The sequence below is a fragment of the Polyodon spathula genome, chromosome 9, assembly GCF_017654505.1.
Source record: "Polyodon spathula isolate WHYD16114869_AA chromosome 9, ASM1765450v1, whole genome shotgun sequence".
NCBI classification, from domain to species: Eukaryota; Metazoa; Chordata; class Actinopteri; order Acipenseriformes; family Polyodontidae; genus Polyodon; species Polyodon spathula.
The window spans coordinates 13,514,670-13,528,431 of record NC_054542.1 but is presented as its reverse complement, the minus strand read 5'-3'; the positions used below and the strand labels follow the sequence as shown (position 1 = coordinate 13,528,431).

The 13,762-nt window shown below is 38.4% G+C and overlaps 1 protein-coding gene across 1 annotated transcript; it reads left to right on the top strand.

Annotated features, from left to right (window-relative positions):
* Positions 1–7,885: 7,885 nt before the first annotated feature.
* On the top strand, positions 7,886–12,436 carry LOC121320412 (superoxide dismutase [Cu-Zn]-like). Its single transcript, XM_041258715.1, has 5 exons — positions 7,886–8,082; positions 9,069–9,162; positions 9,594–9,663; positions 9,825–9,942; positions 11,976–12,436. Exons 1-5 carry the CDS (start codon positions 8,011–8,013, stop codon positions 12,084–12,086), a joined length of 465 nt encoding a protein of 154 aa, XP_041114649.1. The 5' UTR covers positions 7,886–8,010; the 3' UTR covers positions 12,087–12,436.
* The last annotated feature ends 1,326 nt before the right edge of the window (positions 12,437–13,762 follow it).

Sequence of the window (13,762 nt, the reverse complement as noted above, 5' to 3'; positions counted from 1 at the left end):
AAAGTAGTTCATGTTTGGCAGTGAGTAAGAATTTTTGTTACTTAAAAAAAAAAAAGTGACCAGAGGTGCTGACTTCCTCATTTGTCCTGACAGGAACATTTTGGGGTACCTTTGTAGGTCCTCTTAAAAACCAGGCACCTCCCTGTCTGACATGTGGGGTGTTGCCATTGTATAGGCGTGGCACCGATGCAGCCGCAGGTGAGCCAAGTCAGCTGTGCACGAAGTCCGCCCAGCAAATATGTAAATTAGTCATTTTTAAAGCTTTGTGATTTATCAACTGTATATCGGAACCTATTTATTTTTGGCTTACACAAAAGAGGGCATATTTGACTTGAAAACAAATATATATATATATATATATATATATATATATATATATATATATATATATATATATATATATATATATATATATATAAATACAGCGATTTTTTTGCAATACGTCGTAGGTGTTATATATCCATGATATCAGTAATTCACGTTTTGGCTTCATACAAGAAGTCGCTGAAAAAAATAGGTCTAGTAAATAAACCATGGGCTATTTTCATTGACCGTGTTTAACTAATCTTAAATTACTTACCACAAAATAACATTCAATAGTCAAGGTTAAGGGTAATCAGGATCTGTGAAAATGGCTGCTACGTGTTTTATTTTTCTTAAAAAAGAAATCCTTAACTCATCGAAATATTATTTATTATTATACTGTGTTTAAATTCTGTGAAACATTTATCATGATTTGCCCTCTTATCTAAAACTTACCACCACATACTTGTCCATTTGTCTTAAAATCATAATTTGACATTATCTTCTGTGTGTATTCAAGATCCCAGCATTATCTTCTGAGTGTATTCAAAATCCCAGCATTATCTTCTGTGTGTATTCAAGATCCCAGGCTAATTGGGGTTTATCTCTATACAAAAGTAAATAATGTGGACTTCATAAACATCTCGTATGCATGTTCTGTGGTTTAATAATCAGTATAAATGATTAATGTCTTAATATGTATTTCTGCTCTTCACACTGGGACAGCTCTTCTTTTACCTGTAGCACTAACCATACCTTCTAAATATATAATACTACTAGTATACTACTAATGACTAAATGTTGAAATAAAGTGAAATAACCTTCATTTTTTAAACATAGCATAGAAACATAGAAAAATATAGTAAGACATATTTAGTCCATTACTTATTGTAATATTAGAAAATAATAATGGAATATATGTGGCCCTACATATTTTACTATTTTCAGGGTACACTATAATACAGCATATTGTATGCACAATACTTATGTTGTCAATCAAGCCTTTTACAGGAAATTGTTGCACTTTTCCTACATCTTTGTAAAATTATATTATAGGAACATAGGGAAAGAGTGCATTTTAATCTAACAAAGGAGTTACAAAATAAAAACATAAAATAAAATGTATAAGTGAAGGCATAAATAAAAAGGTGGCAGCTCTAAACCCCCAAAAATAAAATAAATAAATTAAAAAGATCTAATAATGATGAAGAAAATTACAAATAAAATAAAAATTCTTTGCATTGCAAATTCACTGTTTGCACCATTTTTAGCTTGCTTTCCGTTGCACAAATCAATGCATTTACATTATCTATAGCATTTATGTAATCTGATTCACCCTGAATTGTATAATCATCAATACTAGCACTAGTTAAATTGCCCTGTCAAGTTTGATTGGAACTACCTGCCTCTTCACTGTCAATGACCTGCCTGTTTGCATGGGTTAAATTAAAAACTTGCCTTTTAAAATCATCCCGCAAATTCTTACTGCAGTTTCTGAACTGTGCAAACATTCTCTTTATATATGTGCAAACTGTGCTTTTGAGATTCATTTCGTCCTCCACATTTCTAATACCAAGATTGAAGTTAGTATTTAAAATTTTAAACCATTCTAAAACACTGGTATCTTTTAACAAATCATCACCCCATTTGCTAACAATAACAAGTCCAATTTAAGCCCTGCTTCATCAGTATTTGTGCCTTGAAGATCTATCCCGAATTCTGCACAAAATGCAACCTGCTGCTTCCCCTTACCACTGTCTGCCCTCTTGCTTTCACTCGCTCCACTTGAACTTACACTTGTTGCCATTGTCACAGTTAGCAAAGACTGAATAAAAACCGCCAGGCGCCAGTGAAAACATCCAACGCGCGTCACTTAATCCAGCTTCTCTATCTCCAAGGCCACAAATCACAGGTTCCCTTTCAAGTGGAATGACAACCATTACCGAATGGGGGAAGAACCTCTGACCCGTCAATCATTGAGCATATACTGTATACTGAACAAAAATATAAACGCAACATGCAACAATTTCAAAGATTTTACTGAGTTACAGCTCATAGGAAATCAGTCAATTGAAATAAATTCATTGTGCCCTAATCTATGGATTTCACATGACTGGGAATACAGATATGCATCTGTTGGTCGGGTATTTGGATCTTGAACTATCTGGATGATTGGCTAGTTTGCGCGCATTCCAAAGTTCGCACCGAGGCGCACACCAGACAGATCATAGATCATGTGACGAGGTTAGGGCTCTCCACACATCAACAGAAGAGCAACTTCCTATTGTCTCAGTTCACAGTGTTCCTGGGGATCAAATTGAACTCTGTGAGCATGCTTGCCTCACTGTCGGAAGACAGGATTCGGTTGTTGGAAGTCACACTCTCCCAATTCAGAGAGGATGCTCTTCTACAGGTCAGAATATTTCAAAGGTTGTTGGGGCTGATGGCAGCCACCTTGAGAATCCTTCCCCTAGGGCTGCTGAGAATGCGCCCGCTTCAAGCCTGGGTGAATACACTCAAGGTGCACCCGGTCCCCGATCGGTACCGGCTGGTGCGAGTGTCCAGACAATGCTGGAAGACATTGGCCCAGCAATCTGCGCCTCGGATCCCCCCACAGAAGGGAAGTTGTCACTAAGGACGCCTCCAGCCTTGGCTGGGGATCAGTCTGGAATGGGAGAGGAATAAGAGGTCAGTGGAAGGGACATTGGCAGCAAGCACATATAAATTCCCAAGAACTTAGTAGCCCTGGCGTTATCTCATTTTCACCAGCTGTTAGTGCACAAACACGTGCTGGTACGGACGGACAACACGACAGTGGTAGCCTACATAGACCACTATGGTGGCCTAACCTCGTCTGGCCTTCCCCATGTAGCGCACTCCTGTCTTGGATGCACAGAAACTTGAGTTCCTTTAGGGCAGTTCACCTCCCCTGTGTGGACAACAGAACAGCAGACCTCCTGTCCAGAGGAGCTCCAGACAGCTCGAAGTGCAGACTGCACCCTCAAGTTGTGAAATAGATTTGGGAGAGGTTTCTTACAGCACAAGTCGACCTTTTCGCCACAGCCAAGTCCACTCATTGCCCCCTGTGGTTCTCTATGGAGAGAGACAGTGCCCTTGGAGTAGACGCGCTAGCTCACCCCTGGCCAGTACTACCCCTGACACTAGAGAGGATCAGGGTGGAGAGAGCGCAGGTTTTGCTGGTTGCACCCAGATGGCTGAGGCGCCCCTGGTTTGCTCTCCTCTCCAACATATTGGTGGGCAAATTGTGGCAGCTCCCGCTCCGCAAGGACCTCCTGAGCCAAGGGGAGGAGTAATTATGGCACCCAAACCCAGCCCAGATCCAACTCTGGCTCTGGCCTTTGAACAGAACTGTTGAAAATAAAGAGCGTACCCCCCAGTGCCGCGGAATAGGACACAGCGGCACTGTACGCTCGTCTTAAAAAAAATCACCTACTATATAATAAAATTGACTGCATTTTTATGGGTGTTTGTCTACAGTTTATAATCAAGACTGATGTTAAAATAAAATAAAATCTTATTTCGTGGGGTTAGTTTTATATTTTAAGAAATTATGATATTTTTTACTATGGCACATTTCATTGTGTTGCGATTTTAGACCTTCGTAAAACAAAATCAACTCAAACACGGAAATATTTTGATATGCACTTCTATTTGATATAATTGTATATGAATATATAGTTATATATTTTGATTCATGGTAACTCTGATAATCTTAAAATGATTTAAAAATGGCTGCATTCGTGATGCGCACTCCCATAGGAGCCAAAGTTGTCCACGCCGGCCCTACTACCAGTCCTGACCCCTACATGCATGCTACAGCCTACTAATATGTGGCACTGGCTACTAAAAGTATACTTTCACACAAGTATACATATAGCCTGTTATCTATAACTTAAAAATATATTACTCATATATTAAATATTGCAATTCCGTTTCATGTGGGTAATACATAATTACTGTATGGCTTTACATATATTTGTAATAAATAATTTTAACTGTAAGACATTGAATTCTGGGAGATATAGCTGTTAGTGGAAATGTTATGGGAGACGGGAGAGAAGGTAGACAAGCTGCAGCAAAATTACAATACCTATTTCTACACACTCAATTTAAACTTTCTGTGTATAAACGTTAGGTGCATAGATTATCTGGACCACTGGTCATAACAGTTGTAATATTTGACAAAGACAGATATTTGTAAATTAATGATAATTTTTATAAAAGTACTTGTTTAAAATGTTTTACCAGGAAACCCCATTGAGACAAACATCTCCTTTCCAACAACGTCCCGTGCACATGTACAGGTTTCTAACGTATTTTGTTTGAACCCCTGGGGCATTGGCTCGGCACTCAGTCTTTCGTCTTTCAAGATAAAATTATATATATATATATAGACTATATATATATATATATATATATATATATATATATATATATATATATATATATATATATATATAGTAACAGATCTGCAACTCTCACAGGTTCGTTGCCCCTTTAAAACAGGACCCAGGACACAAAAATGGAAGTTTCCAGCGCTAAAGCGCTATTTTTAATAAACACAAAAATGAAAATAAACAAACAGAAACAAACACCTAGCTCTTACTGGAGCACTAACTAACACACACATGAACCTAACTAAAATAGGACAGCTAAGCTGTTTACTTACACAGAAATACACAACACACAAAAAGGCTTTTACACAGTACCTTTTTTTTTTTTCTTACGGTTGAAAGCACCATCAACCGGGCCCTCCACACAGTAGCAGCCCTAAGCACATTGGCTATTTCCTTAAATATCCTGCACCTGGCTCTGATTTACAATGATAGCCAGGTGCAAGAGATAATTAACAATAAAACAATTAACACAAATATAATTAAACAAACACAAAGATGGGTGGGGGATGGAGGGGGGTGATGCTGGGACGCCAGAATCACTGTTGAACCCTCTTGAGGTGTCGTGGGCTAGTCAACAAAACACAGAGGATGGAAGGTGCCCACTTGAAGACCCCAGAAATGTACCCTACTTAGCTCAATCCAGACGGTTGTCATGCTGATGCGCTGGGGAGACCGCACTGGGTTGATCCCCGGAGCCAGCATCACAGCCGTTGTGTGTGCTGATGCACTGTGGAGGCAAAATGAGCTGATCCCTAGAGCCAGCATTACACTTCAGCAATCAACACCAGACAGAAGGATATCTACATCATCAGATGGAAAACAACGCAAATGGATGGAGATGCAGATGGATCACATTAGTTTACTGCAAAGCTACGTCTTAGGTGGTACTTATCTTGGTGAGAGCCAAGTTCAAATCAGCATGAAGTTCAACATCTACTCTCATGTAATGGAAATCAACCAGCTAGTCTGAATATTAAGTTTCATTCATTGTGTTGAGTTTCTAAAATAGTCGACTGATGGACACAAATAAAAGCTGTAAACCGGATTCATTCTCCTGTGACTTTTTGAGAACTTGTATAATTTGTAGCACAAAGCAGACCTCGAAACCACTCAGGGATGCTACATATATATTTGACATGTTTTTTTTTTTTTTTTTCCAACGTAAGGTGGCCAAATAAATGAAGTTTCACATTGCACTAGCTTGTACTTTAAAACATGTTATTCCTATTTAAGCAAATTAGAAAAACAGTAAGGATAACAAGCTACACTGTTTTTTTAAAACCTTTGAATCCGTTAACCAGTTCTGCAGTCTTACAGTACCTACACCAACTTCGAACACCATTTCCATCGCTTCACACTAACTTAAATCAATTATTAATACTGACTATTAAGCTTCTAAGCAGGCACTTACCATTGTACTTATAATCAAGGGGCGTTCAACGTATTTCATAAGGTATAGTTGCAAAAAAAATAAAAATAAATAAACTGCACTCTTACCGTAAACTTTTGAATATCTATATGGTGCTCAGATTGGTGGGAAGAATGGACATTAAACCAGACAAGCATTGTCTCCTCGAATGAAATGCAAGTAAATCCTATATTTTAGACCCTGGTGATACTGCAGCAGGACCATCATAGCCTTGTTTACCTGTTTATCTGAAAACTGTCTTTGGTAAGCAAAACCATTCATTTTCATCAGAATATTAAAATACATTTTCATATTTAGAGTACAGTAAGCAGGCAGGTGTGGTTTTCTGCTTTCCCTGCAGACACTTTTTCAGAAGTTCAAAAGACCCCGCTTTCACTGAAAATAGAGTGAAGGACTGGAAAAATCGAAAGAAAAAACTTTAGAAACATTCATAATCTGGCATCACAAACAGTGTTCTGAAAGGTGGCATTTGTTCAAACAGTCGAAGGAAGAATTCTGACTGTAGCGTCACATGCAGTTATTAAATTCTCACAAAACGTGGTGCCTTAAAACAGTATGCTAGGAAAATATTTTGCCATAAGTTCAGTAAATCAGATTCAGATCAAGCTGTTTGTATAGATAACAGCAATTAGAATAAATGTAGAAATTGTGAGGAGGATGTCCCAGGCAAGGGAATGAGCGAAAAGGAGTCCGAGTTTTTATCATCTGCCTCCTGCAGCGGTATGGGGGGGCTCAGATCAGCGGGAAGAATTGATGTTAAACCAGCCAAGCATTGTCTCTTCCAGTGACATTGAAATGCAACTAAATCCTCTATCTGTACTACAGTATTGATTTTGATATCCCAGCTACTCTAGCAGTCTGGTGGTTGCGCAATAGAAAAACATGAAATATGTTTGTTAGACCTGCTTTGCGCGCTTGTGGGGAAAAAAATCAATCTTCTCTCACAAATATTTTTTGTGTTGGTCAGAACAATTTCTTGTGAGGGCAGTTTATTTTTGGGAGGCTTAGCCTCCCCACGCCTCTTATATGCGCTGTCCATGTCCTGGGGCCTATCTAGTAGACAGCAGTGGATCTAAACACTGCCTTCATTTATACATATGAACCTTCTTGAGGTTTTTATTCTTCACATTTTCAGACAAAAATAAACTAGCAACTAACATGCACAGTTGGATTCATTTCATAACACTGAGAAATTAAACATCTTGGGACACATCTACAAATGTGGGGTTGCTCACCCATTGTGCACTATGGGATATGGGCTTTTCCTCGAGTGCAAAGTTTGCAACAATAAAAGTTTAAAACAATTTAATATATATGAGGATTTGTTTTTACACCTTCAGAAGACCTACAACACATTTGAAAGCGACTTCTTGTCCTACAGCTCCAAATCAGCAATCTACGTCCACAACTTGGGTTGCGACTACTTTTCCAAAACCCGCCCAAAAACCGCTTAATCAGGAGCTAAATTGTGACATCACATCTGATGTTGTTCCCCATTGTAACAAGCAGCTGCACTGTTTACAATTGTAGCTTTTATTGTGTTTTATGTGCTTAATATTATTAAACATTCACTTGAAATACAAATCAATCAATTATTCCTTTTATTAATCAAGTAAACCCCTTAAGAACAAATTCTCATTTGCCATCACACCTGTTACCACACTGTGCCTTTAAGAAAGTGCCTGCCACTCTCCATTTACACCTATTACGCCTGCGCGTAGGCGTAGTCTATTCAAAACCCTGACAATTGGCTGTGCGAAGCTGAAGGTTGAACTTGCCGGTGTAGTTTTACAGTATTTTTTTTTTCAGAGACATTTGAACTTTGCTGGACTAGGTGCACTGAAACTACAGTCAGAAAATATGGTGTTGAAAGCTGTTTGCGTTCTGAAGGGCGCCGGCGACGTCTGCGGAACAGTACATTTTGTGCAAGAGGTAAAATATTAATAATAATATAAACAAGAACAAACGTCTGAGGTATTGAGTGCATGGCCTACAAACTAAAGATCCTTTCGTTTCTTGTGTAATGTGTCCTCACGAGAGCAGCCCAGATCCTGTTGTTTTGTAATTCGTAGAGAAAATGTTATGTGGTTTTATGCACTTCTTGTTTGCAGGACTCACCCAGTCATACCGCACCACGACCCGTGTGCTTGGAGTGTTTTGAGATTGGCATTTTTTTATTTTATTTTTTTTACATTTATTAATTAATTAAAGGGGTCTTTTTTGTTATTTATAAACTATTTCCAAAAAAGACAACATCATTACATATGTTACTCCTGTAAATGAACTCGGACTTTGAGTTATTAAAGCATCTAACCTGTTTATTTGTGCATAGTTAGTATTGTTGTATCGCAGTAATTTGTATGACTCGGGAGTCGTGCACTCTTAACATCTACGTCACGCCCACTGGATTATGTTACATAATTTAGACTTTGGGGCAAAGCTCAAAAGCTCTAAATCGTAGTCAAAACGCATTTATCGCACAATATTTTTATTTGTAAAATTAGACATACCGGGATTGTACAATGATATTGTCCGATCTGGGAATGCCGTATTAGGTGTGGCTCTTTAAGTGGAATTATGCGGAGTCATTGTAGAAAACGGTAAAACGACGTACACCCAAAATAAACGTTTTTTTTTTTTTGTGCCCAGTGTGGTGCAATCATATGACGTCTCGCTGTCGAGACATTCAAAGTATTCAGAAACGTCTGTCTGCATACGCGTTTTTTTCTTTTTTTTTTTTTTTTTTACAGTTCGATGTATTAAATTATGATGGTTTGAAGTTATTGATGCATACATATAAGCAGGTGTTAAACAGATACATTGTAAATCAGATATTTGCTTCAATCTAGTTAACAAATATGTGCATTACAAAATATAAAATCAGCATTAGCATGCTAACGCGCATTTTGTTTTGACAGGAAAATGGACCAGTGAAGTTAACGGGGCAAATAACAGGTTTAACTCCTGGAGAGCATGGCTTTCACGTCCATGCATTTGGAGACAACACCAATGGTATTTATCCTTATTTCTCATGACAGAAACTTGCCACAGCAGACATCTAGGCAGCTGTTGAGGCTGGAAACATCTTGGCTGCTGCTGAGTTATTTGCAAAAAAATCACTAAGTTGTATTTTTTTTTGTTTTTGTTTTGTTTTTGTTTTTTTGTTTTAGAAATATATCCCAAATACTGCTTTTTTTCACAAATACTGACAGGTCTGTTCATACATTTTATGTATGTCTGGGAAGTATGTTGCAACATTTTAGTCATGCTAAAACCATTTGTAGTAGATAAATCAGTTACAACAGTACTAATTGTGAACAATTAATATTGTGGAATGAGACCTGAAGTGAGAATTCTGCATCCTTCAGAGTCCAGAGGGAAAACTGAAAAATTGGAAATTCGTGCATTCTAATTTTGTACATTTTTAAAAAATTTCTTTATAGGTTGTGTGAGTGCTGGTCCTCACTTCAACCCACATGCTAAAACCCATGGTGCGCCGCAAGATGAAATTAGGTGAGGTTAATTTGTGTAAACCATGTACAAATATAAATAACGTTCTTTTGTCAAACTTGATTCTTGTTTTTTTATTTTTCATGTTTTGTCTTTGCGTAATGTTATACAGTTACAGTACATTAAGACTAGCTTTATAAATGTGTCTCTCTCTGTACTTTCAGGCATGTAGGAGATCTTGGTAATGTAGTAGCTGGAGATGATAAGGTGGCAATCATTAATATTGAGGACAAACTTATAAGTCTGTCAGGACCTCATTCAATCATAGGTCGAACTATGGTGGTAAGTAAAAAGGCCGACCCATATCATTGCCATGTGTATAAACTATTGTACAAAAATGTAATCGTACTGTATGTTTATCTGTCTACTACGGCAGTGTTTATAGTTCATTTGAGTTTGACTTACCCTAATTACATTGTCACACTATGTGTAGGACCAGTTTGTTACCTGCCCCTTAGCTCGCAGTATAACTGGAGGACTGCAAACGTTTTTAACACAACTTACATCCGAGGATCCTTTTTCAAAATAAAACAAGCAGAAAAAAGGTAAAATACACAAATACTGTATTTCCCGTTTTGGATTGGTTTGGAACCATGATTAAACATAGTTTGAAAGGTAACATTCAAAGTCCTTTACCAGAGATTATAACTCTCGTATTGACCAATCAGGTTAAAGGAAGTCTCAGCTCCATTTTCTAATATACCTTAAATTGATCCTGGCTTTCAGCAGGCACATGTATCTAAGGGGAATTAAAGTTGCTGTAACTAACTAAATAATGTAATTATTATGCACTGTTAACACTTTCATTCACTGTGTATTGCAAATGTGCAGTTTTGAAAGAAACACATGTTAAAATAAACATTTATTTTTAAAGGACATCTGGTACTACACAAGGTTAAGTACATTTATAGGTTTTCTTGTCTTGCCTTCCAAGAAATCTTTTACTTCTTCACATCTTAGGTCAAAGCATCTTACTGGCTGCAAAGCATGTCAGTCATTGGGGGAAGCAGGTGGTTGGTTACTAACAGGAATGAAGGGCCTGAAGTGATGAGGACAATTTCACTTTTCAGAAGAAATGACCAAGAAAGTACAAGACTATCAGAAAGCAATGTTTGCAAACAGATTTATTTAACAACCAGATATCACATTTTTGAAAATGAAAATACATATTTGCTCACGTGTTTTTTTTAATGTAGCAAATGATTGTTTGTTACAATCACTTAAACTACTTGTGGAAGGATTGTTCTGTTTTTTCTTTGTTCTTTAGCTTCTCAGGTGTGACGAGACATGAAGTGATTAAAATACAATATTGAAAGGTTGAGTAAATAAGAAGCAGGATCAGAAGAAAAGATTTTGAACAGTGAAACCTGAAACAACGATACCATAGTCTCCATCATCAATTGTGCATATGTACACTTGAGTGGAAAATGTTTGAATGCACATTTGTATTGTCCGTGGTTTTGAATTCCAAACACGTTTCCCTCATTCCCTCCTCTATATATGATAGTAGAGGCTCACGAAAGTGACATTTTTACATATAATATGAAGAATGGTCATGAGGGCACTTTCAATGGATAGTTATCGAGAGTACCAAGAGGGTGATGAAAGTGATTTGCGGGTGCAAGACCCCCCATAATGCTGCCGTAAATTGTGTTTAGCAGTCGTAAAGTCTGATTTTTACCGGCCGCAAAAAATGTTAAGAATGGGGCTCCCAAGTGGCGCAACCAGTGAATGTGCTTCGCATGGAGTGCAGAATGCGCTCTATATTCTCATTGTCGCCGTTCGGGTCCAGGCTATTCCTTTGCAGACCGAGGACTGGAGTTCCCAGGGGGCGGCGCACAATTGGCTGCGCGCCGCCCAGGGGCAGGGGGGGGCTAGGTCGGCCGTGGTGCCCTCGGCTCACTGAGCATCACGACCCCTGTGGTCTGGCCGGGCCTCCTGAAGGCTTGTCTGTAAGCTGCCCAGGGCTGCGTTGTCCTCCGACGCTGTTGCTCTGGGTGGCTGCATGTTTAGTCTGCAGTGTGTAAAGAAGCGGTGGCTGATGGCACACACTTCGGAGGACAGCGTGTGTTTGTCTTCGTCTCTTCCGAGTTGGCGCAGGGGTGGTAGCGGTGGTCTGAGCCTAAAAGTAATTGGACGTTACTAAATTGGGGAGAAAACAATAAAAATAATTGGTGACCACTAAATTTAAATTTCTGGATGTCATGCTAAAAAGGGCAGACCTATTCATATCATTTTCTGAGGATACTAGCATAACTGATGTTGGCTGGCTTTTCCAAACATTTTACTGGACATTTTGTTTCTCATTATTTTAGATCCACGAGAAAGCTGACGATCTGGGCAAAGGAGGAAATGACGAGAGCCTGGTGACTGGCAATGCTGGTGGTCGCTTGGCATGCGGAGTAATTGGAATTGCTCAAAACTAATCTTCAGTGTTTCTGTCTTCATTCCAACTAGTGGCACTTATACTAGAATGAAGTAGATATTAAAGGGCAATATCAAAGCCCAGTACAAAGTAAAGCATTTGCTGATTTTAGTGTGGTTATTTTTTAATGAAAAAATAATTGTTTTGCGTGTTAGAAATCACTACTAATAAACCTTAAAATAGCTGCGTGCTGTGTAAGTGCTATCTGACAGTCACAGATTTATATTACTATACTTTGTTCAAAGTAATAGCCTTTATGCCCTGAAATGTTGCAGCATTTACTTAACATTGAATGTATGTTCGATATATATTTTGCTGTACAAAGTAACCAAATAAACTGGTCCAACTGGTTAAAATGTTAATTAAATAATTCTTTGTTTTTAGAAAAGGGATCAACTTGGTGGTGCATGTTGAACAGGGAAAGTAGCATACCAAATCACTTTAATGCCATTCATCTCTGACCTTGAAGGTTTAGTCTGTATATCCACATCAGAAATCAGCAGACAATTGACATGCTTGGCTTAAAGGAGGCCCTGAATGACAGGAATGTTAAGGTCAATATAGAACATAAGAACATCGCGCTTGGAAGAGTAAAACATGGAAGTAACGCTGCAGCAGTGTGGCACGTTAACATGTTTATGTCTTGTGCAGAGGTTTAAACCACTAGAAGATATTTTAAAAGGGGGCACAGCAGTCACAACAGGAATTATCTGTGGCAGAGTGCAGTTCAAGGGATGTCATCTGATATTCTTTTCATTTTTATAGCAATTAATAGGTACTAATAACAAAAGCCAAATTAAAAAAAAAAAAAAAAAAAAAAAAAAAAAAAGGTCTGGAACTATTGTGAAAAGTATGGTTGCAAACCAGATTCTGCCAAGTAAATGCCCAGCTTCTTGGGGTAGGCAAGGGAGGCACTGCCTCCTCTAAAATGTAAGCAAAAAATAAATAACATTTTAAAAAATCACATTTACTTTTATTTGCATAAATAGTACTTATTTTACTTGCAAGATGCTCCACAAACATGGTTGACAGAAAATCTCGCTTCTTTGTGCTGCAGCCCTACTGTTTCCCATAAAGTCACTGGAGGAGTGAACTCCTGCAGAGTGATTAGCCAATCGTATTCTTCCTACTTCCATCTCTCAATGTCACGCACGTTTCGCTTCCGCTGTGTCTGCTAGTCATTGATCTTAACCTTTGCTTAAACTCTTAACGTGCAGTGATCGTGTGGAAGGCGGCAGTAGAGAGAACGAGAAGTGGTGAACGACGATAACGGTAATTCTTATTTTACTTTTTTTAAAAATAAGTTAAAAAAAACTCATTGTGGCAGAGCAAAGCTCTGCCCTTTTTAAATTGGCAGGGATGGGGTTAATTTCCCCTCCCTGCCTGGGTTTATTATATTCAGGTGGCTGGGGTTGATTAGTTGATTAAATGATTAACTTAATTAACGATCAATTAGCGCCCAGCCACCTGACATAAAAGGAGGCCTCTACTTCTCATTTGGGAGGAGGGAGTTGAGGAAGCAGGTTGGTGGTTTGTTGTGTGTATGTTTGAAAGTTTGAATCTGGGGTCAGATGGGGCCAGAAGTGGGATAGCGCCACCTAGGGGCTCAGAGCAGATTTTTTTGGGGGGGGGCGGGGGGATTTTTGAGATACATTTTTTATTTATTTTTTTTTAATG

What these genes read in the sequence shown, in the direction of transcription:
- LOC121320412 (XM_041258715.1), top strand. Translation starts at nt 8,011, where the DNA reads ATGGTGTTGAAAGCTGTTTGCGTTCTGAAGGGCGCCGGCGACGTCTGC. An exon ending in CAGTACATTTTGTGCAAGAG is followed by an intron (nt 8,083 to 9,068) that starts GTAAAATATTAA and finishes TTGTTTTGACAG; the next exon opens with GAAAATGGACCAGTGAAGTT. An exon ending in GCGCCGCAAGATGAAATTAG is followed by an intron (nt 9,664 to 9,824) that starts GTGAGGTTAATT and finishes CTGTACTTTCAG; the next exon opens with GCATGTAGGAGATCTTGGTA.